Source organism: Hypanus sabinus, chromosome 8, assembly GCF_030144855.1.
Source record: "Hypanus sabinus isolate sHypSab1 chromosome 8, sHypSab1.hap1, whole genome shotgun sequence".
In the NCBI taxonomy this organism is placed as follows: domain Eukaryota; kingdom Metazoa; phylum Chordata; class Chondrichthyes; order Myliobatiformes; family Dasyatidae; genus Hypanus; species Hypanus sabinus.
In genome coordinates this window covers 34,743,193-34,768,657 of record NC_082713.1, presented here as the reverse complement: position 1 = coordinate 34,768,657, position 25,465 = coordinate 34,743,193, and the positions used below count along the sequence as shown (strand labels likewise).

Sequence of the window (25,465 nt, the reverse complement as noted above, 5' to 3'; positions counted from 1 at the left end):
TGCATCTTAGCTTTGGCAATGTCCTCTTTAATGCGGCTGAAGGCCGCGCAGGCCTCAGCAGAGAGGGGAAACGTGGTAGACTTGACCAGGGGGCGAGCCTTGTCTGCGTAATGGGGGACCCATTGGGCGTAATAGGAAAAAAAACCCAGGCACCGTCTGAGGGCTTTGAGAGTGGTGGAAAGAGGGAGTTTTAACAGGGGGCGCATACGGTCGGGATCAGGGCCAATGATCCCGTTTTCCACGACATACTCAAGGATAGCAAGGTGGGTGGTTCCGAACACACACTTGTCCCTGTTATAAGTAAGGTTCAGAGCTGCGGCCACTTGGAAAAATCGTTGGAGGTTGGCGTCGTGATCTGGCCAGTCGTGACCACAGATGGTGATGTTATCCAGATAGGAAAATGTGGCCTTCAGTTGGTACTGGTCCACTATCTGGTCCATTTCCCTCTGGAAGACAGAGACACCATTCGTGACACCGAAAGGGACGCGCAGGAAGTGATAGAGCCTGCCGCCCGCCTTGATGGCGGTGTAGGGGTGGTCCTCCGGGCGGATGGGGAGCTGGTGATAAGCGGATTTCAGATCTATTGTCGAGTACACCTTGTACTGAGCTATCTGATTGACCATATCCGCGATGCGGGGTAGGGGGTACGCGTCAAGCTGCGTGAACCTATTGATGGTTTGACTATAGTCCACGACCATCCTATTTTTCTGCCCAGTCCGAACAACGACCACCTGGGCCCTCCAAGGGCTTGTGCTTGGCTCAATGATCCCCTCCCTGAGCAGCCGCTGCACCTCTGACTGAATGAAGGCCCTGTCCCCCGCGCTGTACCTCCTGCTTTTAGTTGCCACAGGTTTACAGTCGGGGGTCAGGTTGGCGAACAGCGGTGGGGGAGGGATCTTGAGGGTGGAGAGGCTGCAAGTGGTGTCGGTAGCGCAGCTGTCGGCATGGTGCTGGATGGGACATGTGGGCCCGTGTGTGTGTGTAGTCAGTAGTGATGAAGTCCCACAAAACTGAGGATTCCAGACAGTGAGTGGTGGGAGTGGCCCGTAATATACCATAGTCACACTTTCGAGATGGCTCTGTAAGTCCAGCCCCAATAGCACAGGTGCAAACAGTTTAGGCATGACCAGTAGCGCAAAGTCCCGATATTCTGTGCCTTGCACCACCAATGTCGCTACACAACCCGCCCGGATGTCTGCGGAATGCGACCCAGAAGCCAAATTGATCCTCCGACTTACCGGCCATGTTGCGAGTCCGCAGCGTTGCACTGTGACTGGGTGAATAAAACTCTCAGTGCTGCCCATGTCAAACAGGCATCTAGTCCTGTGCCCCTCCACCAGAATGTCCATCATGGACCTTGCAAGCTGGTGTGGGGCGCTTTGGTCGAGGGTTACAGTGGCCAGAGTTGAGCCGTCGGGGTACCCGGTAAGCATCGGAGGGTCGGGGGCAGGGCATGCTGACGCCGACAAAGATGGCCGCCCACATCTGGGGTACCCGGTAAGCATCGGTGGGACGGGGGCAGGGCATGCTGACGCCGACAAAGATGGCCACCCACATCCAAGGTACCCAGTAAGCATCGGCGGTTCGGAGGCGGGGCATGCTGACGCCGACAAAGATGGCTGCCCACATCCGGACATGCAAGATGGCAGCCCCCACGTCTCACCCGCAGCGCTGCACTCCGCTCATAGTTTAGACTTACAGACCTTGGCGAAATGGCCCCGCTTTCCGCAGCTGGAGCAGGTCGCTTCTTGCACTGGGCAGCGTTGTTGGGGGTGCTTTTTGAGTCTGCAGAAGTAACAAAGCATGGGCTTCTGACGAGCCGCAGCCATGATCAAGTTCAGGGAGCTCGTGGAATCGCGACTGGCAGCAGCGTTGCCGAATTCGCTCCCGGGAGCCGCCGGTGGTGGTGTCTGAGGTGTCCACGGAACCGGCGGGGAATCGCGCAACTGGACAGCATCAGCGTTGTGCAGAGCAGCTTCCAGAGCGTTGGCCATCTCGATCGCCGAGCATAAGGTAAGATCGGCTTTTTCCAGCAGCCGCTGGCACATGTACACTGACCTCAGTCCCGTCACAAAGGCGTCTCGCACTAGCAGCTCCGCATGCTGTTCTGTCATGAGCATCTTGCAGTCACAAGTTCGGACGAGTGTCTGCGGTGCTCGGAGAAACTCGGCGCTCGATTTGCCAGGCCGCTGTCGCCGGGTAGCTAAACGATGTCTTGCGTAGACGGTATTCACCGGCCGCAGGTACTGTCTTTTGAAGGCGTCCAGTGCCCCATCGTAGGTCGGCAGGTCCCGGATAATGGAATAAACTTTTGGGGTGACCCTCGAGAGGAGAATTCTGTGCATAACGGCAGGGTCAGTCGCATGAACCTCCTCCAAGTATGATTGGAAGCATGCAAGCCAGAGTTCAAAAGCAAGAGCTGCTTCAGGGTCTTGAGGGTCCAAATCCAACCTTTCCAGATGTAAAACGGTTTCCATGTTTTAAAACCATCAGTCAATAAAATTGATGCACCATCAATAACTCACTCTGAGACATAAAGGTGAGATATCGGCTTTTATTGACTGGAAGAAGGAACCAGCAGTGAGTGACCATCATACTACATCCTGGAGACTGAGGCTGAGCATCAGGCCTCAATCGCCGTTATACAGGGGCATGTGGGAGGAGCCTCAGTCTCCAGGATGTAGTATGGTGGTCACTCACTGCTGGTTCCTTCTTCCAGTCAATAAAAGCCGATATCTCGCCTTTACGTCTCAGAGTGAGTTATTGATGGTGCATCACAAAGCACATTGAGATTGGTTGGGTAATAAGGAGACAGGTCATAACATCAATTGATCATGACCTCAATGCCCCAATAGTATACAGAGAGAAACTTTACAGCTTCAAAATATATTACAGTTTAAAATCCACTCAAACTTCAATGGTTTAAGCAAATCTGGTCAGTACAACAGGATGAAAGGAAAATGTTGAAATAAGACACAACAGCATCAAACATGCAATGGAATGGATAAGAAGAGTATTATTGCTAAACACACATACTTCCGTTCAGTAAAGAACATTTGATACCTTTTTGCTTGTACACTGGGTATAATAAGGGTATTGCTAAGCCTTGATCTTCCTTTTGGTAGGCAGAAATTAAGTTCTTCACCTTACGAAACAACCTCCGATTGACTCCAGGTGCTGTCTGTGAAGAAAACAAAAAAATAAATCGGAACCAAAAGAAAATTTAGCATGCTGAATTAAATCTAACTCTTGGTATCAGATTAGACCCATCTTGATTCCTCACCTCACTAAAAATCTAACATTAATAACAACCATTTTTAAGCAACACACAAAAAGTGCTGGTGGAACTCGACAGGACCAGCAGCATCTATGGAAATTAATAGATAGTTGACATTTCAGACCAAGGCCCTTCTTTGGGACTGAGAAGGAAGGCCGAAGCTGCCAGAATAAAAAGGTGGGGGGAAGAGGAAGGAGATTAGCTAGAAGGTGATAGGTGAAGCCAGGTGGGTGGGAAAGGTCAAGGCTGGAGAAGAAGGAATCTGATAGGAGAGGAGAAAGAACCACAGAAGAAAAGGAAGGGGCCCAGTGGGCAGTACTAAGCAGGTGAGAAGAAGTAAAAAGGTCAAAGTGGGGAACAGAGGAAGGTGGAGGGGGAACTTATATCCCTATCAAGCCAGGCATTTCACAAAATCATGACCTGCTACCCAAAACATCAACAACCCCTTCAATTTGTCCAACATGGACCCCTCCCATCCATCCCACAGTCTTTTTGACCTCCCACCATCAGACAAAACGTACCACAGTATAAGGTGAAGGTCTGTTAAGCTGAGTAACAGCTTCTTCTCAGGCTGTGAGACTTCTGAACATCCTGCTACCATCCAGTACATATTATTTATTACAGCATCAGTAGCAGTAATAGTGTTGTATGTTTAACTATATGTCATTTATGCACTTTATGTCAACTTATATATCCACAGAATACTTCATTTTTATCTGTTAATATTATTTTACATACTGTATGTGATCTATGTACTGTGTACCTCATACCTTGGTCCTTGAGGTACATTGATTCGTTTAGCTGTATACATGTGTACAGTTGAATGACAAAAAACCTGAACTTGAACTTGAACTTGAATGTTCAGGAAGTTAAAGCAAACTGTGAACAATTCATTTCAAGTTTCAAGATTGTTTGATATCATTTCCCATAAGCAGGTGTAAAGGGGAACAAAATAATTGTTACTCCTGATCTGATGCAACACAAAAATAACACACAAGATAAAGAATGCAATAATGATAATTTAAATAAAACAGAATAAATGTAAATACATTAGATGTCTTATATGCATAGATTGATTATATGTTTGTAAAGCGACACAAGGCAGTACTGTGACTGATGGGAAATAATAAAGTAGTGGTGGAGTTAGTGGGTGGAGATGTTGATCAGCCTTTCTGGTTCAGTAAAGTAACTGTTTTTGAGTCTGATAGTCCTGGTGTGAATGCTACATAGCCTCCTACCTGATATGAGTGGGACAACTGGTCCATCATTAGGGTATGTTAGGTCCTTCATAATGCTACTGGCTCATTTCTGGCACCTTTCTCTGTGTGTGTGTGTGTGTGTGTGTGTGTGTGTGTGTGTGTGTGTGTGTGTGTGTGTATATATATATATATATATATATAGATATATATATATATATATATATATATATATCATTAGTGCCAGTAATGCATTGAGCAATTTTAACTACCCCTTGCAGAGCCTTCCATACCAATAGCATCTCCTGTATATACAATTCCAAAAGCCTATTATCCTCTGGGTAATAAAGGTGGAAGTGGAATATTTTTGCAAGTATCATTTCTTCAGTACAGTCAAAATGGAAATGTTACAAGTTTGGAACAAACAGAACAAGGAATGTAGAACATGAGAAAGTCTGTAGATGCTGGAAATCCAAAGCAACATTCACACAAAATGCTGGAGAAACTCAGCAAGTCAGGCAGCTTCTGTGGAAATGAATAGTTAGTCAACGTTTCAGACTGAATCCGTTCTTCAAGAATACAGAAATAACAGCAGGTGTATATTTATGTAAAGATACTACGATGAGTTAGAATGTGCTGACAGCAATGACAGGTTGTTTTAGCAGCTGATGAACATAGTTTTGTTTATAAAAAAAATAAGGAACATTGAATAAGTGAAACTGAAACAGCTAAATTCTGAATGTGTATTTTGGGGAATACTGTTAAAGGATCAAAAGGTTGAAAAATGAAGTAGAGGCTAGGGAAGACATTCTGTTTATGTGGAGCATAAATATCAGCACAGACCAGATAAAATGTAACCTGCTTATGGGGTGTAAATCCAACACAAAAAGCAAAGAGATGGCTTTGGCCAGCTTTATATTCCAAACTCAATAAGAGCTAAGCAGGTATCAACTTCCATTATTTAGCATCCTATTTATTGAGTTGAAAATCCCCACTGTCCTACTCTTCAGCACATGTTAGATGATCTTGCCCTCTGCCCCATCTACTTTCAGAATATTAATATGCTGCAGTATAAAGAGAAGATAAATAGGACTGATATAAAAAATTGTGAAATTAAGGAATAAATTACTGAGATAAGTTGAATTAAAGAGTGTAGATACAGGTTTTAATAGAGTAATGAATCGCAAAGTTGCTGAAGATAAACTTCAAATGATGATAAGGTCTGAATCTTAGTCTATCTTTACAAAACTACTCAGAATATTAATTCTATTTTTTTCATTCAAGTATATTACCAGGGGCAATAGAAATAATCTGAGGTTTGTGTCCAATCAAGCATGCAAAAATTAATAAATTATTTTCTTGTTTCTAACCTCAATTCACCTTTTTTTGGACCAACTTTGCTGGGCAGTTCTGAGGCAGAGTTCCAAGCATTCAAGTAAGAGGATACTTGTGCATTGCACTGAAGAATCCACCCCAATGGTACAATGCCAGTCAGACAAGGTGCAAAATCAGAGATCCATTTCAATTAGTGCAGATGTTCAGCTCAGGGGAGGAATAAAAAGCCTCAATGTAAGTCAAAAGTCGCAAGGTAACATTGTTCTATAAACATCTGGTTGAAACACATTTTGAATACTGTGTTCAGTTCTGGTCACCTTATTATAGGAAGGATGTGGAAGCTTTCGAGGGGGTGCAGAGATTTACCTGGATGCTGCCTAGATTAGGGAGCATGTCTTGTGAAGAGAGGTTGAGTGAGCTAAGACTTTTCCCTTTGGAGTGAAGGGGAATGAGAGGCAACTCGGTGGAGGTGTATTAGTTGATAAGATCCATAGTTAGTGTGGACAGTTAGTGCCTTTTTTTTCCCCAGGACAGCAATGGCTGAGTAAAGTATAGGGAAAGGCAAAGGTGAGTAAAGTATAGGGCCAATGTCAGAGATAGGGCTTTTATACAGAGAGTGATAAGTGCCAAGGGTCATGGTAGAGGCTGATATATTAAGGGCTCTTCTCACATGGATGAAAGTAAAGTAGAGAGTTGTGGGCTATGTTGGAGGCAAAGGTTAGATTAATCATGTAGTAGGTTAGAAGTCTGGCTCAACATTGTGAGTCAAAGGGGCTGTACAGCTCTACTATATATTCTATGTTTTAATTTGGAAGATTTTAAATATATAAGGTGGCATCTGTCTCTTTACTTTGTGTAAGTTATCATCTAAGGTTCTCCAGTGAGCTGCCTAGAGCAGCATTGGTTACAATAGGTGACAGCAGGAAGGTTTGCAACAGAACAACAACATCCCCTTGCACTTATGCGACGCTGTTATGTCAAGCTGACACCAATCTAACAAAACCACTGTTAAGAAGGCAAGGTAAGAGTTTGCTTGGTTTTACAGTGGGGTATTGTCAGAAAACTAGAGGACTGACATTCACTAGTGTTTCAACCATTGCCAGTGTCACCTCATGTTCCCAACCCCGTGAGAGAACATACTGTAAGCCTCCATGACAATGGGACTTCTGAAAAAAAATGTGATCCAACATCAGAAATATTTCCATTTCATGAAAAGACAGTAATGTGTGCTTTGTATTTTTACAGCTGTACCCTTGTTAAAACATGTGATCCATTTCTAAAGCACTTGTATTGATCAAGGATAGCAGAGGTTAGTACCATTGATCAACGCATGAGTTTTGGAAACGCATACACAGACTTTAACAAGGGCATATAAAAAAAAAGCAAAATACAAGACGCTGCAAATCCAAAATAAATTCAAAGATGCTGGAAGTACAGCAGGTCAACCAGCACTGAGGGAAAATTGGCAGCCAATGTTTTAGGTAAAGACACTTCATTTGAGCAGAAAGTGGGAATTGGATAGACATTCTAATAGGCTGAAGAGAAAGCAAAGCCCTATATTGTAAACAGTATGTAAAGAACCAACCAATAAATACTGGTACCAAGAAATTATATAAAAGATCACCTCAGTCAATTTAAACAAAGTTACATGTGAAACAGAAGATATTACACATTAAAGAAAGCAGAAAAGATGATGGTGGGAAATTGCAGCAGTCCACCAGCTCTTTCCCAAGGAGAAAATTATAACAACAATAAACAAACCGATTCCTTCTTTACAGGAACCTCAAAGGGAAGAAATGGTTTCTAGTATCTTTCCTTATGCTCTAGGTGAAAAATATGAATTGACGACTCCTCATCAATGCCTCCCCAGCCAGAGGAAAAGTTCTTTCTCAACTCATCCTTCAAAATACAACTTAACACTAAAAGCAGTTGTTAGGTCACCCTCAGCCTTTGGTGTTCCCATGAAATACGTCCAAGCCCCAGCAGCGTAACCTTCTTCAGACAATAAGAAAGTGATCTGCAGAAGGCAAGCCCCACAAGGGCTCGTAAAACCACAACTAACCACCATAAACCTTGTCATGCTCATAGTCTGAAACCCTAAGCATGTATACATAATGGCTTTGAAAGGAATTGAAACAGTGAAGTAAACATTGATATTAAAAACCAAATTTCTCTTACCTCAACAGTCCATGAATCGGTCGGAGTCTTAAAGACACGGTATGTGTAAACTAATCCAGAGCACCTGCCAAATAGAAAGCATGGTTTTAGTGACCAAAATTTGCAGTTGTTTACAATTCAAAACAGATATTCCACATTAATTTCCACATTTTATCAGATATTATGCAAACTTCCTGTTAAAGAAAATATCGCCTGTGTGAAAATAAAGCAGCTTGGCTTAAATTTATTATATGTGATGGTTACCCTGTTTTAAAAAGTCCCAGGAACACAGTGATCTTTTGCTGTGAGGTTGGCAGAAAAACAATGCCAGGTTACACCGAGCAACAAAAACATGAGGAAATCTGCAAATGCTGGAAATCCAAAGCATTACACACAAAATGCTGGAGGAACTCAGCAGGTGGAGATAACAGAGACCACAGATGATGGAATCTCAGAGGGAAGGAAGGTGGAACATGGGGACATTGGCTGGAGGGCACCCAGTGAGAGGAGAACGTGGGTCAGGAGCAGATGGAGAGGTGGATGATGGGAAAGAACTGGGTGATGGAGGCAGAGGTTGGGTGTTGAGTATGAGTAGGAGGATTAGAGATAAAGAGACAAGAGGAGTAACTTCCCTCACTCCCCTCCAGGCCATCAGGTGGTAGACTTAAAGCAGAAAATCAGGTGCTGGTCCTCTAGTGTGTAAATGACCTAGAGGTGAATTTTAGGCATGACACTTGGTGGCATTGGAATCCAGTAAAAGTTAATAGTATAAAAATCCTATGAGAAAATTCTCTACCCCATAAACAGATTTTAAAAAATCAGTGAAAGACTGGTAATGAAAATAATCAGCACCATCCATCAGTGAATCTCTACCTCTCTCCAGTTTGATCATTTATTTTTCTGTACCCAAACAACCTGTCACCTCAGTGTTGTCCTTCAACAACAGTGTTAAGAGTGTGTATGATAAAGCCTTTCAAAAGTGCCTGAAGAGACACCGGATTAATACCATCCACAAACCCGTAAGGAATCTCAAACAGGTGGGGTGAAGCTGAGAGCTGGAAAGGTGACTGGCAAAAGGGATACAGAGCTGGAGAAGGGAAAGGATCATGGGACGGGAGGCCTAGTGAGAAAGAAAGGGGGGGAGCATTAGAGGGAGATGGAGAACAGGCAAAGAATGATTGTGAGAGGGGCAGAGAGAGAAAAAAGGAAGGGGGAATGAATGAATGAATGAATGAATGAATGAATGAATGAATGAATGAATGAATGAATGAATAAATAAATAAATAAATAAATAAATGGATAGATAAATAAGGGATAGGGTAAGAAGGGGAGGAGGGGTATTAATGGAAGTCAGAGAAATCAATGTTCATGCCATCAGGTTGGAGGCTACCCAGACGGAACATAGGTGTTGTTCCTTAGGGCAAAACGTTGACTGTGCTTCTTCCTATTGATGCTGCCAGGCCTGCTGTGTTCCACCAGCATTTTGTGTGTGTTGCTTGAATTTCCAGCATCTGCAGATTTCCTCATGTTTGATGAAGCTCAAATCACAGCTTATAACGGTCAAAGATGGCCTGGGACTCAGAATGGCTGGTGTTTACAGGATTCCCTGAGAATGTGGAGCGACACATATTGACCAGATGGGGTGCACAGTGGAAACTCGGATCAAGGAGCCAAGGAGCATGGGAGGTGTATCCGTTTCGGTTACCCAGACAAATCGGCGGTAGCAGAAAATTGCATTAGCAATGGTCAAAGGATTGACTTCAACGGCACAAAACTACTGTTTGTATCGCCTGGTGAAGGAAGCCACTGAAATAAAACTAGAGAAAAATAATTTTAACAAAGGTGAAGGTCTCGCTGTAAGTGAAAATGTGGAATTCAATTGCACACATGGTGAGGCAGCAGAAGCCTGATTGGATGAGGGCTAACCAATCAGGAGGAACAGATGACGTGGGTATATATACCACCAGACTAGACATGCCTAAGCATGGCAGAGTTTGTCATTGAAACATCAGTTAAAATTGATACCTGTACCCGACTGGAAGCCTGAAAGGGGTTTATTCATCATAAGTGTCAGGAAAGCACTAGATCCTTTTTCAGTGTAATCTTGCTCAGCTCTGGGAAATACCCATTTTCATATTTTCACATAAATTACTGGACAATGATTTTCTTTTTTTTGTAATTTATTTTTTTTATTGAAGTTCATCACAACGCTAAGTTTGTTTTATTTTATAAAGCAGAAGCTATGATTTTGCAATTTTGCATCTGAAAATATTTACAAAACTGTAGAACTGTTTCAATGTAGAAGGAGAGCTCTTTGTACAACTGTCTAGTCTGTCCCATTTCCCCCATGGCCTTGCAAATCATTTCCCCACTACTTCCTGCTTCCCTTTTGACAGCATTGGCAACCTTTATATCCTCCATGCTAACAGTGATACAGTTACAGATCATTATCATTCCGCAGAAAATAAATTCTGCCTGTCACTTGGAAATACTTCCCCAATTCTTGAAAAGACCAATACTAGGAATCACCTCTCAGTCTATTCTCTCTAAACCTATCATGATCTCAAACGTAACTATCAAATCTCCAATCAAAATTCCTTACCCCAAGGAGAACTCCAGCCCGTTCAACTAACTTCACACCACAATTCCCCATCTGCAGAACTATTCTAGTATATGCCTTGTGTGCCTTGTCCAAGATTTTCAAATCAGTTCAATTTCAAAGTACTTTTATGTAACACCATGGTTAAGATTCTTTTTACTGCTATGCTGTGGATATTTAAGTTGTTCAGTTCCATAAGATCAGTCTGTTCTACTTTCAGTCTGTTTGGGTTTGAGCTGAGATAACGGGCTTTGTTGTTCTTAGGAATATGGTATTAGCCAATTAGGATGGTGGAATTCTAGAAAAGGTTCTGGAGAACACAGGGCCGAGAGGTCTTTGTGAGCAACACTGGAATGGGTCAAGGTCTTTTTGGCGGGAGCCAGGATGTGATGAACCCCTAGGTTTATCTTGCCATGGACTGTCATCTTAAGACATCAGCCACCGGCTTTCTCGGCTCCCGTTTAATTCTGACTAAGAGAGAGAGAGAGAGAGAGAGAGAGAGAGGGGGATGGAACTATTTGACTCTGCAGCTTGTTTTGACTTAAGCAAGGACACTCACACCCACACACAGTCAGTCGCAGTGGAGTCGGACAATGGAAGGAAGCCAGTGACTAAGGGGTCACTGGTTGGAACATTTGAGTGCCCGCAAGGTTGGGCTGAGCATTGACCCAGCACATCGATAAGTGTCTATCACGTTGTGTGATTGGGGCAACCTTGTGGAATCTACCTATGTGTTAACCCTTGCCTGGGTGGTAGTTCCCTTTGAAGATGGTACCCCTGTGATAAGCTACTATTGGTGATAATTCATAAGTGGATTTGGAATGACGATGGATAAAACCTAAGGCGATTGTTATCCTGTTTTACCACCATGGAACCTGTGGAACAAGACATAAATGCCTTCTCTCAACATTCACCTTGGATTACAAATATCTCTCTCACATCACTGAATCTGTGGATGAACTGAGCTTTCATACCTCACCATCTCAAGATTTTAGGCCTGGTGTCCCACCCCTCCGAGCTCAATTGTTTGGAAGTTATATTTACACATATGTATACTCATAACACTGTTAACTTTTGATTATTCGTGTCTAAGTAGATACTAATAAAGATGGTGGTTCTAACATCAAAACCAGACTCCAGGCGTGGCCTATTGCTGCTGGTTCATTTAAACCATTACGGGTACGTATCAAGGAGAAGACAAGGGGAAGATGGCTGAGGATGCCGACCCTGTTGCACAAGGTGCTTTGTGCAGATGAATGGCTACAAGGAAGAAGACCAATACTCACATAAGAGACCAATACTCCCAGTCTGACATGTCTGTCCATGGCCTCCTCTACCGTCAAGATGAGGCCACACGCAGGTCAATGGAGCAATACCTTATCTCCCACCTAGGTAGCCTCCTTCCTGCCGGCATGAACATCCAACTCACTGACCTCCATTGATACCCCTGCCCCACACCCTTACCCCCATCCCTATCTATTATTTTAATATGGTTCTCTTTCTCTCTCTTTTTCCCCCCACACTATAATCTCTCCCCCCAGCCCTACCTTTCTTTCTTTTATTTCCCATAATTCTCCACCTTCCCACTAGCCCATTTCCCTCCAGCCTATCACTTCCCAGCTCTCTACTTTATCCCTCCCCCCACTTCTTATCCCCCCTCGACCATCCCATGTTACTTCACTCATGATGAAGGGTTTCAGCCCAAAACGTCGTTATTACCTCCTCCCATAGATGCTGTCTGGCCTGCTGAGTTCTGCCAGCATTTTGTGTTTTTTTACTCACATGAGAGAGCCTGTTTGTTCAAGATGGATTTTGATCGATATTCTTAAGGTGGTGTGGGCTTTCACGCAGACTGAGGGTCCAGCGCATGAGTTACAGGCAACTTCAAGATGAGCTCCAACATATTTGCACATTTGACTGTTTAATTATAATGGGGCTTTTTTGATTTTTTTCTTCTTTCCTTTCTTTAATAACTCTTTGGTTAAGTTAACGTTCATGAATATCCTTCCTTTATAACTGAATGCAGTGTACTGTCTGTTACTTCTTGCCCACAGGCGACTGCAAGGAGGCAGTAAATCGCACAGCATTCACACAAACCGGGGTTTGGGTGGGCAAGACACCCCACCCTCACGGGTTTGCTGGGGCCCAAGACAAACACACCCTAGATGTACGGAGCCTGATAAAGGCAGGGTTCTCACCACAGGGTACAGCGGCTGTTACCGAGGGGCTTAGAAACCGCATTTCCAGAGATGCTCAGTAAAAAGGGGTTTTCAATTATTACCAAAGAATGTATAAATAATACAATCTTGAGATTTGTGTGCTTACAGGTAGCCACAAAACAAGAAACCCAAAAGAAAAATTATTTTAAATAAAAGCTGATACCTAAAGTGCAACAGAAAGGGGAAAAAAAACACAAAAATTCCAAATCAAATTGAGTCCTCCCATCCAAAACATAAGTAGCCCAGAGCAGAACCAAAGCCTCGCTTATAAGTTCATCATATTAGTGGTTATGGACCAAAGCAGTCTGGCGGTCTTCATAGCCTCAGTGCTATGGAGAGAGGAGTGACCTTCACAAAGCATGAGCAAAACCGGCTCTCACCACAGATGCCGAAACCCTGTCTTTTCAGAATATCTGAGCCGGTGCTTAAATTGACTATACAATGGAACAGCAAAATGGGCAGATGAAAAGGCCTATCTAATAAAGGGACCACTGAATGTAGGTCATAATTTTTTTTTGTTTTGCGGCAACAATATAATACAAAACATAAAAATTACCACAGGTTGTAATTACCAATTACAAGACAACATCACCTGACTGTGCAGGTGATGCCTCCCTCCCAAATGCGCTGAATAACTTCTACGCCCAGCTTGAGGCAGAAAATGATGTGGTGGTGAGGAAGTCCACCCCTCCTACAAATGACCAGGTGCTGTGTCTCTCCGTGGCCGACGTGAGAAGAACCCTGTGCAGGGTCAACCCACGGAAGGCTGCTGGGCCAGACAACATCCCTGGTAGAGTGCTCAGAGGATGTGCAGACCAGCTAGCAGGTGTTCTCACTGACATCTTCAACATCTCCCTGAGCAGCGCCACTGTTCCAACGGGCTTCAAGGCCACCACCATCGTCCCCGTGCCGTAGAAGTCTTCAGTGTCCTGCCTCAATGACTACTGTCCACTTACATCCATCATCATGAAGTGTTTCGAGAGGCTCGTCATGAGGCATATCAAGACCATTCTGCACCCCTCACTGGACCCCTGAAGCTTGCGTACCGTCCAACCGCTCAAAAGATGACGCCATTGCCACCACCCACCACCTGGCCCTAACCCACCTGGACAAAAAAGACACATACGTTCGGATGTTGCTCATAGACTTCATTTCAGTATTGAACACAATCATCCCTCAGAAACTGATTGGAAAGCTGAGCCTACTGGGCCTGAACACCTTCCTCTGCAACTGGATCCTAGACTTCCTGACTGGGAGACCTCAGTCAGTCCGGATCGGGAGCAGCATCTCCAACACCGTCACACTGAGCACGGGGGCCCCAGGGCTATGTGCTCAGTCCACTGCTGTTCACTCTGCTGACCCACGACTGTGCTACAACACACAACTTGAACCATATCATCAAGTTTGCCGATGACATGACCATAGTGGGTCTCATCAGCAAGAACGACGAGTCAGCTTACAGAGAGGAGGTGCAGCGGCTAACGGACTGGTGCAGAGCCAACAACCTGTCTCTTAACAAAACAAAAGAGATGGTTGTTGACTTCAGGAGGGCACGGAGCGACCGCTCCCCGCTGAACATCGACGGCTCCTCGGTAGAGATCGTAAACAGCACCAAATATCTTGGAGTTCACCTGACGGAGAATCTCACCTGGTCCCTCAACACCAGCTCCATAGCAAAGAAAGCCCAGCAACATCTCTACTTCTTGCGAAGGCTGGGGAAAGTCCATCTCCCATCCCCCATCCTCATCACATTCTACAGGGGTTGTATTGAGGGCATCCTGAGCAACTGCATCACCGCCTGGTTCAGAAATTGCACCATCTTGGATCGCAAGACCCTGCAGTGGACAGTGAGGTCAGCTGAGAAGATCATCGGGGTCTCTCTTCCTGCCATCACGGACATTTACATTACATACTGCATCCGCAAAGGAAACAGTATTATGAAGGACCCCATGCACCCCTCATACAATCTCTTCTCCCTCCTGCCGTCTGGGAAAAGGCTCCGAAGCATTTGGGCTCTCACGACCAGACTATGTAACAGTTTCTTCCCCCAAGCTCTCAGACTCCTCAATACCCAAAGCCTGGACTGACACCTTGCCCTATTGTCCTGTTTATTATTTATTGTAATGCCTGCACTGTTTTTGTGCACTTTATGCAGTCCAATGTAGGTCTGAAGTCTAGTATAGCTTTCTCTGTGGTTTTTTTTTATTATGTTCAATCTAGTTTTTGGACTGTGTCATGTAACACCATGGTCCTGAAAAACGTTGTCTCATTTTTACTATGTACTGTACCAGTAGTTATGGTCGAAATGACAATAAAAGTTGACTTGACTTGACTTGAGGTTACAATAATGAATCAATTAGCAAAAAAGACAAGTAATAAGATAGTGTGCATTGGTTTAAGGACTGTTCAAAAATCTGATGGCAGAGGGGAAGGAACTGTTCCTAAAAGTCTTCAAGCTCCTGTACTTCCCATCCCACCCTCCCCCCATTGCTAGTAATACAAAGAGGATGTGCCCTGGATGGTGACAGTCTTTACTGATCGATGCTGTCTTCTCACAGATGTCCTCAAGGCCCATGAAGACGGAGCTGTGAAGTTTCTACGTGCAGTTCAGAAGCAAATCATCAAATGCTCCAATTTGGGAATATTACAGTGGAAACCTGAAGTCAAAGACTGCAGTAAGTAACATTGTTTCAAGTCATTTAAGAGAATTAGTGATTTTCAGACCTGACAAATCTGGGACTCCATAACAGCCATCAGAGAGCGCAACAGTTGGAAGTTCATATGATGTCTAGATTGTCTCAGGAAACATGTGCGCTGTGGAGAACTGCAGATAAAACTGAAATGCAGGACCCTAAAGATTCCTTCTCTTCCATTCTCCTGGCTAACGTACAGTCTCTGGAAAATATAAGTGAGGACCTCAGAGCAAGACAACAGTGCTATAGGGACATATCTTGATGTAATTTACAGCATGGGGGGCTCTAAATTTTATTGTAAATAAAACTTAGAGTTTACCTTCTTGAAAGTTTGAATAAATATGCAAATACGTATGCGATGCACTTTCACATTGTCAATAAATCCCTAAACATTTAAAACAGTTAAAAGCAGCTACAAAATCCAATTAAACTATTGCCTGTACAATCAATTGCTTGAATGGTTCTTAAATAAGATGTTAGCACAGCACGTGATGCTTATGATGGTCAGATGATCCAGCTGGCAAATTAGAAATGCAGATCATTCTGAGAACCTGTCAGACTGGGGCCATAATCTGTATCAGAAATCCAGTTTGCAGTCAAAACCCTACATGTATTAACGTGAAATACCATTGGTTGGTCTGCATAATGGCTATCCATAGCGTCTGACGACGATGGTCGTTCTTATGAAGTTCATCTGTTATGGACCCAAAGGTGTCTGGACAGTCAAAATCTTGAGCAGCAAACTTGTTCACAGTGCAGGCAGGGTAACTGTCCTGAGTCAGCAGGGGTGACTGCCGCTGCTTTGTCACTTTCTGTCGCTCTGGCAGCCAATGGGTCTGCATGATGCCTCTCCTCAAAGTGGTTGCGGATGAGTATGACAGAGGCACGTCATGCAGTCCATTCATGTGTGCACTGCTCCAGCTGCTTTGGAGTAAGTTCAGCATGTGCAATGTTAGCTTTCGCACAATCTTTGAACCCCTTGTGAGGCCTACCTTGGTCCCCCTTGCCCAGAGATAGAACACCATACGGTAGCTGTTTGAGGATTCTGGAACCCCTATGTATATGACATGTCCTGTCCATTGAAGCTGGGTCCATGGCCTTATTGCTCGTGGTCTCAGCTCTGTGGAGGACTTCCCAGTATGTAACTGCAAAGTCTCGCAATAATCTGCAAACTGAATTGATGTCTCCACAACAGAAGAGAAAGAAACAACAACAAAATCAATTCTGTTTAAAGAAAAATGTCAAGTTATCTAACATAATGAAAATTTTCAAATAGTCTTCTCAAAAAAACAAGTCAACTGAGTAATAGCCATGTTACTTGTGAGTCTGTATCTAGAAAAGGTTATGAACAGAAAATCTTAAAAATACGTCTCAAACGAAAGAAAATGTCACCCCACATTCTGTAACCAAAATCTGTGGTCAATAACAAAGGAATGCCTCTCACTATTCATTCCACATACTCCTGCCCACAAATGTTTTGGGAGGTTTTGAACAGAAGTTTATTGCTCCTGAAGATACTTATGATTGCAATGGCTTCTACTGACAACAGCGGGTTTTAGATATGCTCCTATGACAACAGGGAACACTAATACAAGAAGTACAAATTAGGGAAGTTGTAAACATGTAATTGGATCTACATTCAGTTGCCACATTATAAGGTACACCTGTTTATTAAACCAAATATCTAATCAGCCAATTGTGTGGCAGCAACTCAATGCATAAGAGCATGCAGACATGGTCAAGAGGTTCAGTTTGCAGACCAAACATTTGATTAGGGAAAAAATATGTTTTAAGTGAAGTACCTCAAAACTTGCTGATCACCTGAGATTTTCATGCACAACAGTTTCTAAAGTTTACAGTGAATGGTGTGAGAAACAAAACAACATGCAGTAAGCAGCAGTTTTGCAGACAAGAACACCTCGTTCATGGGAGTGGTCAGACGTGAAGGGCTAGGCTGGTCCAAGCTAACAGGAAGGCAACAGAAATTCAAATAACCACACATTATAATGACAGTGTGCAGAAGAGTATCTCTGAACACACAACATGTTGGCTACAGCAGCAGAAGACCATGAAGATACAATCAGTGGCCATTCAAGAGGAAATGAGTGAAGTGGTCACTGAGTATAAATAATAAGAAGCAAACAACACTGTAAGTGAAAAGTCATATGGTGGTTCCCACTGAGACAATGAGAGTTTGTTCAAGGTCTTGCCACTTTAACATTTTTAATGCATGGTTATCAAGTTATCACAAACTATCACAGCCCTTACATCTCTAATGCAGTCAGAAGCCTTCCTTCTGAGACTAAGACCTGCAGAATGGAGACTGTAGAAGGGTGGATCAGGGTATCAATCAGAAGGAATGGGACCTACAGCCTTTGTCAAATCTTCTGGGGAGAAGGGGGGTTTGTGCTCCACTATTAGAGTATGGGGATGAAGAACAGGCTGAAGATCTGCTCAGCATGGAGAATGGCAAGCGACAGACTGGCAGTCAGTATTAATGTACTATGAAGGCTGAGAGTTAGGATGGAAATTGGAAGCGAGAACTTGGAAATCAGCCTACTGATATTGAGTGGGGTTAAATCTACTTTTGTTCAGACTCAGAAGTGAGTTGAATTCAACTTAAAGATGTTTAGATACTGTCACTTCATCAAGTTAGAATACTTGTGAATATTATCACAGTTATTCTGTAATAATATTATGGAAGGGTTGCAGGAGATCTCATAGATATGTAACCAAGATGTCTTCAAGTTATTGTAACAATACCTGTTTCATCACATCCTCTAAGCTTGAATACATGTGAATATTGTGGTTTAGTTGTGACAGTGGAGTGGGGGAATAGGAGCGGAAATGAATTCAAAGCCAAAATGTCTGCAATTCTCTGTAACTTTTTACAATAAAACACGGTGGTTTGAACAGCAGGGTCATCTGCAAGCATCATGTTTCCTGATTTCCCATCAAAGAAGAAAGTAAGTTCTGGTCTGTATACGAAGGAAATCGAGATACTCGATTTTTGGGAAAGATGGAAGTCACTAAGAAGTCAAATCTTTGTGCAACCATGAATACTTATCTCTGGTCAGGTTGTATAAGCCTACTTACATCTACCTCTCTAACCACTCTCTTTAATTTTACTTCATTTTACATTTTTTTTTCTTGTGAATGCTGCTTATGTAATGTTATGTGCCTGAGTTGCTGCTGGACGTATGTTTTCTGTGCTTACATGTACTTCTGCATATGATAATAAACCCGACTTCAATTTTGAATGCACTAATTAGATGGATCTATAAATATTGGGATCAACTGGGCAAACATTGCCTTACACAATCAGAGGTGTCTCCTTCGTCACATCCATCGCTCCCCCATTCTCTTTGTAAGTAACATGCTTTTCTATCTTTTTTAGCTCTAATGAAGGGTCCCAGACTCAAGTTTTTTAATTCTGATTCTCTTTCCAAAGATGCTGCTTAACCTGTAGAGTGTTTCTGGCACTTTCTCTTTTAGTTTGAAGTTAATATATAACCGATAGTTTCTGTTGTTTTAGTGCTGCCGCAATAAAAATATTGAGAACACACTTGAGTTTGAGCAATTGGAAATCATTTAACTACAGGCTGTCCTGGAGGAACAAATAAGTCAATTTTTACCACGTCCATAAGTTGATTTTGTCAGAAAATATACAAAAATGGTATTGTAGTGAATGGCATCAAAACCACAAAAGACCGTTGAAGAACAGCTACCAAAAGTGGAGTGAGAAAGGAAACTAGATTTGCTGTTCATCAGAACAAATTTCTGTATTTAAGTTGGACTTTTGAGTGTAACAATGTCATAGGAGTGATTTACTATGAATTTGATGTTTGTAATCTGGGGTGGCCTGTATGGCTAAAGTAAGTCACTTCTAATAAAAGACATGGAGCCAAGTGCAACTCACACATAACCATACATAACACCCATTCTAGGCCATGGCACTTTCCTACTTCAAAGCAGAAGATGCAGCAAATGTCTTTTTTTTCCTCAACTATCCATACATTCTATTTTAACAGAACCATTTTGTATTTAAACCATGTTGTGAATGTCAAACATTTTCTTAAGGAGTAGCAATTTATCCCATTTTTCTGATTCCTAATGTCAATAGCATTTCAAAATAAAGCATAATTTAACAGAAAGGTTCAAGGGTGAAAAGGAGGTCAGAATTTGGAATGGGAGGTTGAGGTAGAGCCCTCAAAGTGAAGGGACTTCTGGGGCATGGAGTGTTCGAGGGTCAAAAGGAGAATAGGTGAAGGGTTGGGGAAGTGGAGAGAGAGGCATCTGGGCCTGAACCCATGGTCATGCATCTGTAAATGAGAGAGCAAAGTACAGTATATTTGAAGTGGTTCACCAATAAATGAGCAATTACACTGAAGTAGCAGAGTCTGGTCACCAATTATCTTGGCTGCCTTGATCAAGGGCTGACTCTATAATACCCATGCAGAAACTTATTTGAAACAGTTACTCACTGCCCGTTATACTGCTGGCATTTAGGGCAGCAATGGACATCCTCTATCTCAGGTGGTGTTCATGGCTTCCTTTGTCAAGCAGGTAGCTTCCTCTCAGTTTTCACTACTGTCAGTCATTGCTGTTTCCATATCAATTTTGTCTTACCAGTCAAGGTGTTAGCCCTGAGCTGAACCCACAAACCTCGAGGACCAGTGGACCACTCTTAAACCAGTGAGTCTTACTTCAGTGGCTAGAAAGTTGATGGAGAAGATCCTGAGACATAGGATTTATGAACATTTGGAGAGGCATAATATGATTAGAAATAGCCAGCATGGCTTTGTCAAAGGCAGATCATGCCTTACGAACCTGACTGAATTTTTTGAGGATGTGACTAAACACATTGATGAAAGTAGAGTTGTAGATGTAGTGAATATGGATTTTAGCAAGGCATTTGATAAGATACCCCATGCAAGGCTTATTGAGAAAGTAAGGAGGCATGGGATCCAAGGGCCCTTACTTTGTGGATCCAGAACTGGCTTGCCCACAGAAGGCAAAGAGTGGTTGTAGATGGGTCATATTCTGCATGGAGGCCGGTGACCAGTGGTGTGCCTTGGGGATCTGTTCCGGGACCTCTACTCTTTGTGATGTTTATAAATGACCTGAATGAGGAAGTGGAGGGATGGGTTAGTAAATTTGCTGATGACACAAAGGCTGGAGGTATCGTGGATACTGTGAAGGGCTGTCAGAGGTTACAAATGGACATTGATAGGATACAAAACTGAGCTGAGAAGTGGCAGATGGAGTTCAACATAGATGAGTGTGAGGTGGTTCATTTTGGTAGGTCAAATATGATGGCAGAATATAGCATTAGTGGTAAGACTCTTGGCATTGTGGAGGATCAGAAGGAACTTGGGGTCCGGGTCTATAGGACACTCAAAGCTGCTATGAAAGTTGACTCTGTGGATAAGAAGGCATATGGTGCATTGGCCTTCATCAATCATGGGATTAATTGAAGAGCCAAGAGGTAATATAGCTATATAGATCCCTGGTCAGACCCCCACTTGGAGTACTGTGCTCAATTCTGGTTGCCTCACTATAGGAAGGATGCCGAAACCATAGAAAGGATGCAGAGGAGATTTACAAGGATGTTGCCTGGATTGGGGAGCATGCCTTATGAGAATATATTGTGACTCGGCCTTTTCTCCTTGGAGCGGCGGAGGATGAGAGGTGACCTGATAGAGGTGTACAAGATAATGAGAGGCATTGATCATGTGGATAGTCAGAGGCTTTTTCCCAGGGCTAAAATGGCTAGCATGCGAAGGCATAGTTTTAAGGTGCTTGGAAGTTGGTACAGAGGAGATGGCAGGGATAAGTTTTTTATGCAGAGAGTGGTGAGTGCATGGAATGGGCTGCTGGCGACAGTGCTGGAGGCAGAAATGATCTTTTAAGTGATTCCTAGATGGATATACGGAGCTTAGAAAATTAGAGGGCTATGGGTAAGCCTGGGTAGTTCTAAGGTAAGGACATGTTCGGCACAGCTCTGTGGGCTGAAGGGCCTGTCTTGTGTTGTAGGTTTTCTATGTTTCTATGTTTCTACCCTTTGATCTGTTTGGCATGGTTGACCCTACCAAGAGCCAAAGCATAAATGGCCTGACTCCAGCCAACATAGCTCTCCGGGTCATTGAGGCATGCAAGCCTCCAAACCATATGACAAGTCTGTAGTCCTCTTGGAAGTGTGAAGCAATTAGCTCACGTTAAAAGAAACCACACACAAGAAATTTCCACTCCATGTACTGTACTCTGCTATGCATGAAGCTTGCAAATACAGTTAACCGATACATGGTTGTTCTTTTAAAAAGGTTTTATGAGGTTTTTCAATAAGAATTTAAGTTCTTGAAGAAGGACAGTTGCCCTCCATAATTACTATTTGTGAGATGTGTGAAGATCCTTTTCAATTTATCTCAGCAACCAAAAGTAATATTGCTTCACAATGTTGAACGAAACAACAATGGTGCTGAATGTAATCAGTGCAAATTCAAAAGATTGCATGTTTCCTTTGTAAAGAATGATACAGAAGATAACCATATCTGCCCACCATTCTATATCAAACAGATAAAGATTTAGGTCCAATGATTTTACATTGCAGTTGATTTAAAAACTTCACTGACCAAAACTGTCATTCACACAGATAAAGTAGTTCATTCATCTCACCTAGGATAGATACAATAAAAAAGCACAAACTGTGCCCAGTTATGCTGCATTACTTTTTTTCAAGTCTGAAAATAAAAATCATAACCAGGGATGAAGATGGTGGAGTCAGTCATTGAAATATAATTGATATCTGTACTTGGCTGGAATCCCAAGAAGAGTTTATTTGTCATTTACACCAGTAAAGCACAAAATCCTTTTTCACAAACCGCAGACTTCGTTTCTCTACCAGCAAAAAAATCCTAAATTGCAATGTGATTTTGGTCTACAAGTGATTATAACAAAAATAATACATTTTTGTGGCACTAAACAAACTGATTAAAAAATATGAGGGAAACTACAGGTGAAACAAGTGTAATAGATATTTTGGATCAATAGGATCACAAAAGTGACTACAGAGGTTGGAATGTGGAACAAAAATTAAATTGCTGGTGGTACCATACTCAGTGGGCCAAGCAGTGCTTGTGGAGGCATCGGGACGGACAGTTACATTGATTATCTCTTTTTCTACATTTTATTCCTCCAGTGATTTACCATTTTGTTTCAAATAAATTGTTGTGCTCACATTACTTTCTACTCCCATTTACTTGGCTGCTTCCCTGAGAAAATTATTTCCCATTTACATTGTTTCCAAAGAGGAATTGAAAGACTCCTTCAATTTGTCAGCCTTGAGTATTCCAGTTTTCTAGAGCAATTGATTCCTCTATCGTAGATTAACATTGTTGATTTTTGATGGACTGAAGATGTACTTTATATCTGGAGGAAAGTACTCAATTTTCACTCAAGATGAATCTTGCGACAAATCCTTGTTTGCTTATGCTAATAAACAAATACCCACCTTTCAGAAGCATTTAAAATTGTGTCTTCAGTTGAAGTAAGACAAATGAACTGCCAGTGACGAGCACAGTAATCCATGCTCTTTACAAAAATAAATGCCATACACCAAATCCAGTTCAACGGTTCATTAAAATGTTAGAAGAGCAAATGAGCTACTTTGATACGTTTACCTTGTAAATGGGGATATTGGTGAAGGAAGATTCTATATTACAGTCAGAATATTTTCTAAGCTTCTCACTGAATTACTTGGATCTGTGCAAGAACAAAGAACATGCCAAAGTGAATAACTTGCAAAATAACCTTCCCACTTGCTAAAAAAAGGCTGCCATCCTAAACTTAATAGACAAGAATTATTTTTAGATGAATTGGCAAATGCACAATAATAAACTCCAAAATGGTTGAAAGAACTGGTTCCTCGTAGACAGCACAATATTTTCAGAAGGCCAAAAATGTGCAGAATGCCCAGGTGTTTACAAAAGCAGTCTGAGCTCACATTGTGTCTACCTGACATCTTAGCTCCCTTTAGATAAGTCTCTACAAAAGCATGATCCTGAGTCAGTTTGAGGAGCGGAGAGCTAAACAGAGAGCACAGCGGACACTGGACAACAACTCCACAACTCCCTTCACATGCAGCAACAGTGGCAGAGTGAGCCGTTCCAGAATCGGCCTCAATAGCCACAGTCGACGCTGCTCGACAAACCAGTGACTACCAGAGGCGCAGTACCCACAGTCGGCCACGACTGACAGAGGCCACACACACACACACACACACACACACACAATATTAAAACAGGCTTGTCACCTAAAAGTCATATTCCAGAGTCCCTACAATGAAGACTATTTTGACTGTGTGTGAAAACTTTGAGCTTGACTGCACAGCCTTCAATGAAAAATTACTGAAAAGCAAATGGACCTAAAATAAATAGTTCAAAAGAAAAACTCAACCCACAGGAACAATTGCACTGCAGATTTTGCAAGAACCAGAAGGCAATTCCATTTAAATAAAGTAACTGCTTAATTATACAGCATTTTATTAATGCTGTCGTGTAGTATAAGTAGTGAAGCTTTTGCTTATCATTATTTTGGATGAATGTGTTTCATGCCTGCATTTCTCAATGATTTCACTAAACACACTGGCAGAAGTAGGTTTGTTGTGGTGTTTATCTTCACATTTCCAAAAGTCAATGTCCCATAATAAGTAATGATTACCCTGCCTCTTATCTCTTCTCTTTCCTTCACACCAGCCTCTCTCCAGGTGAAGCAGTGGTTCATTTCTCTCTGTGCAAGTTAATAAACAGTATTTGGAAAGTCACTGGTCATGAGTCACTATCTGATCACAATGCATTAAAATACTTTCTGACCTGCAAGTTGGAGGCAAGCAGACAGATCATGGAATCACTAGCTGCCAGCCTTTCAAGACACAATTGTAATGGTAATGATAGATTTGAAGTAAAGTCATAGACTCCATAATTGACTGAGTCACTAAAATCCTTCCAATGAAAGCCACAATGAAAAATGTAGATGAAAAGAAGTGAAAAACAATAAAATCGTAAACTCTAAGGTGTAGTACTACCATTTTATAAGCCCTCTGTTCAGAACTACACGAGAATCCAGAATTCATGGTGCTGGAAATGTCATAGAGACTATTCAAAATGAGAAATTAACTGGACACAAAGTAGTAATGGAAATTAACTAAAGATGGTGGAGTTAAAATACATAACAGAACATACATATATATATATATATATCAGCTGACATGAAGTATGGATTATGGGTTTTGCAGTGACTTTTAAAGTTTTAAAGGTCACTGCAAAACCCATAATCCATAATTCAATAACACAGGTCCCTCACAATAACATTTTGATTGTACATACATATTAATCAAGATTTTGATAAAGAAGTCAACATGCAAATGAATAAAATGGTGGGACATGATGATACGATATGATAGACAAATCACAAGCCACATAATTCACAGTGTGCATCTATTTTTCAATTTATACAATTTTCAATGGTAATTAAATTCTGAAGGAATTAGCTCCATATTTATAAAGTCACACTTACAGATGCAGACAGGTTAACACTGAGGCTAAGCATGGTATTTTAATTCAATTACAGCAGAATGCAAAAATGCATATTTTCTGGGATGTTCATTAGGTTTCTAATGTTCAACTAGCTGAAATTTGCTGCCTTTCCATAGTTTTTGTCAAGTCAAGCTGCTGGTACAGTACACAGTAAAACTGAAACAACGTTCCTCCAGGACTCTGGTGCTACATGAAACAACACAAAACAACACTAGACTATGTGAGACAACCCAAGGCTACACTAGACTACGTAAAACAACACAAAAACTACACTAGACTACAGACCTAAACAGAACAACATAAAGTGCACAAAACAGTGCAGGGCAGTACAATAATTAATAAATAAATAATAATAAAGACAATAGACACAGTAAAGGACAAATTTCAATATAATAA

The 25,465-nt window shown here is 42.2% G+C and overlaps 1 protein-coding gene across 1 annotated transcript in view; it reads right to left on the bottom strand.

Moving 5' to 3' along the window:
* Positions 1 to 25,465, bottom strand: part of sh2d1ab (SH2 domain containing 1A duplicate b) — a 47,002-nt gene that overhangs the window by 5,749 nt on the left and 15,788 nt on the right. The window contains exons 2-3 of the mRNA XM_059976959.1: positions 7,987 to 8,050; positions 3,064 to 3,181 (exon numbers count right to left, since the gene is read on the bottom strand). Coding sequence (XP_059832942.1) covers positions 3,064 to 3,181; positions 7,987 to 8,050 — 182 coding nt within the window. The remainder of the gene's footprint in view (positions 1 to 3,063; positions 3,182 to 7,986; positions 8,051 to 25,465) is intronic.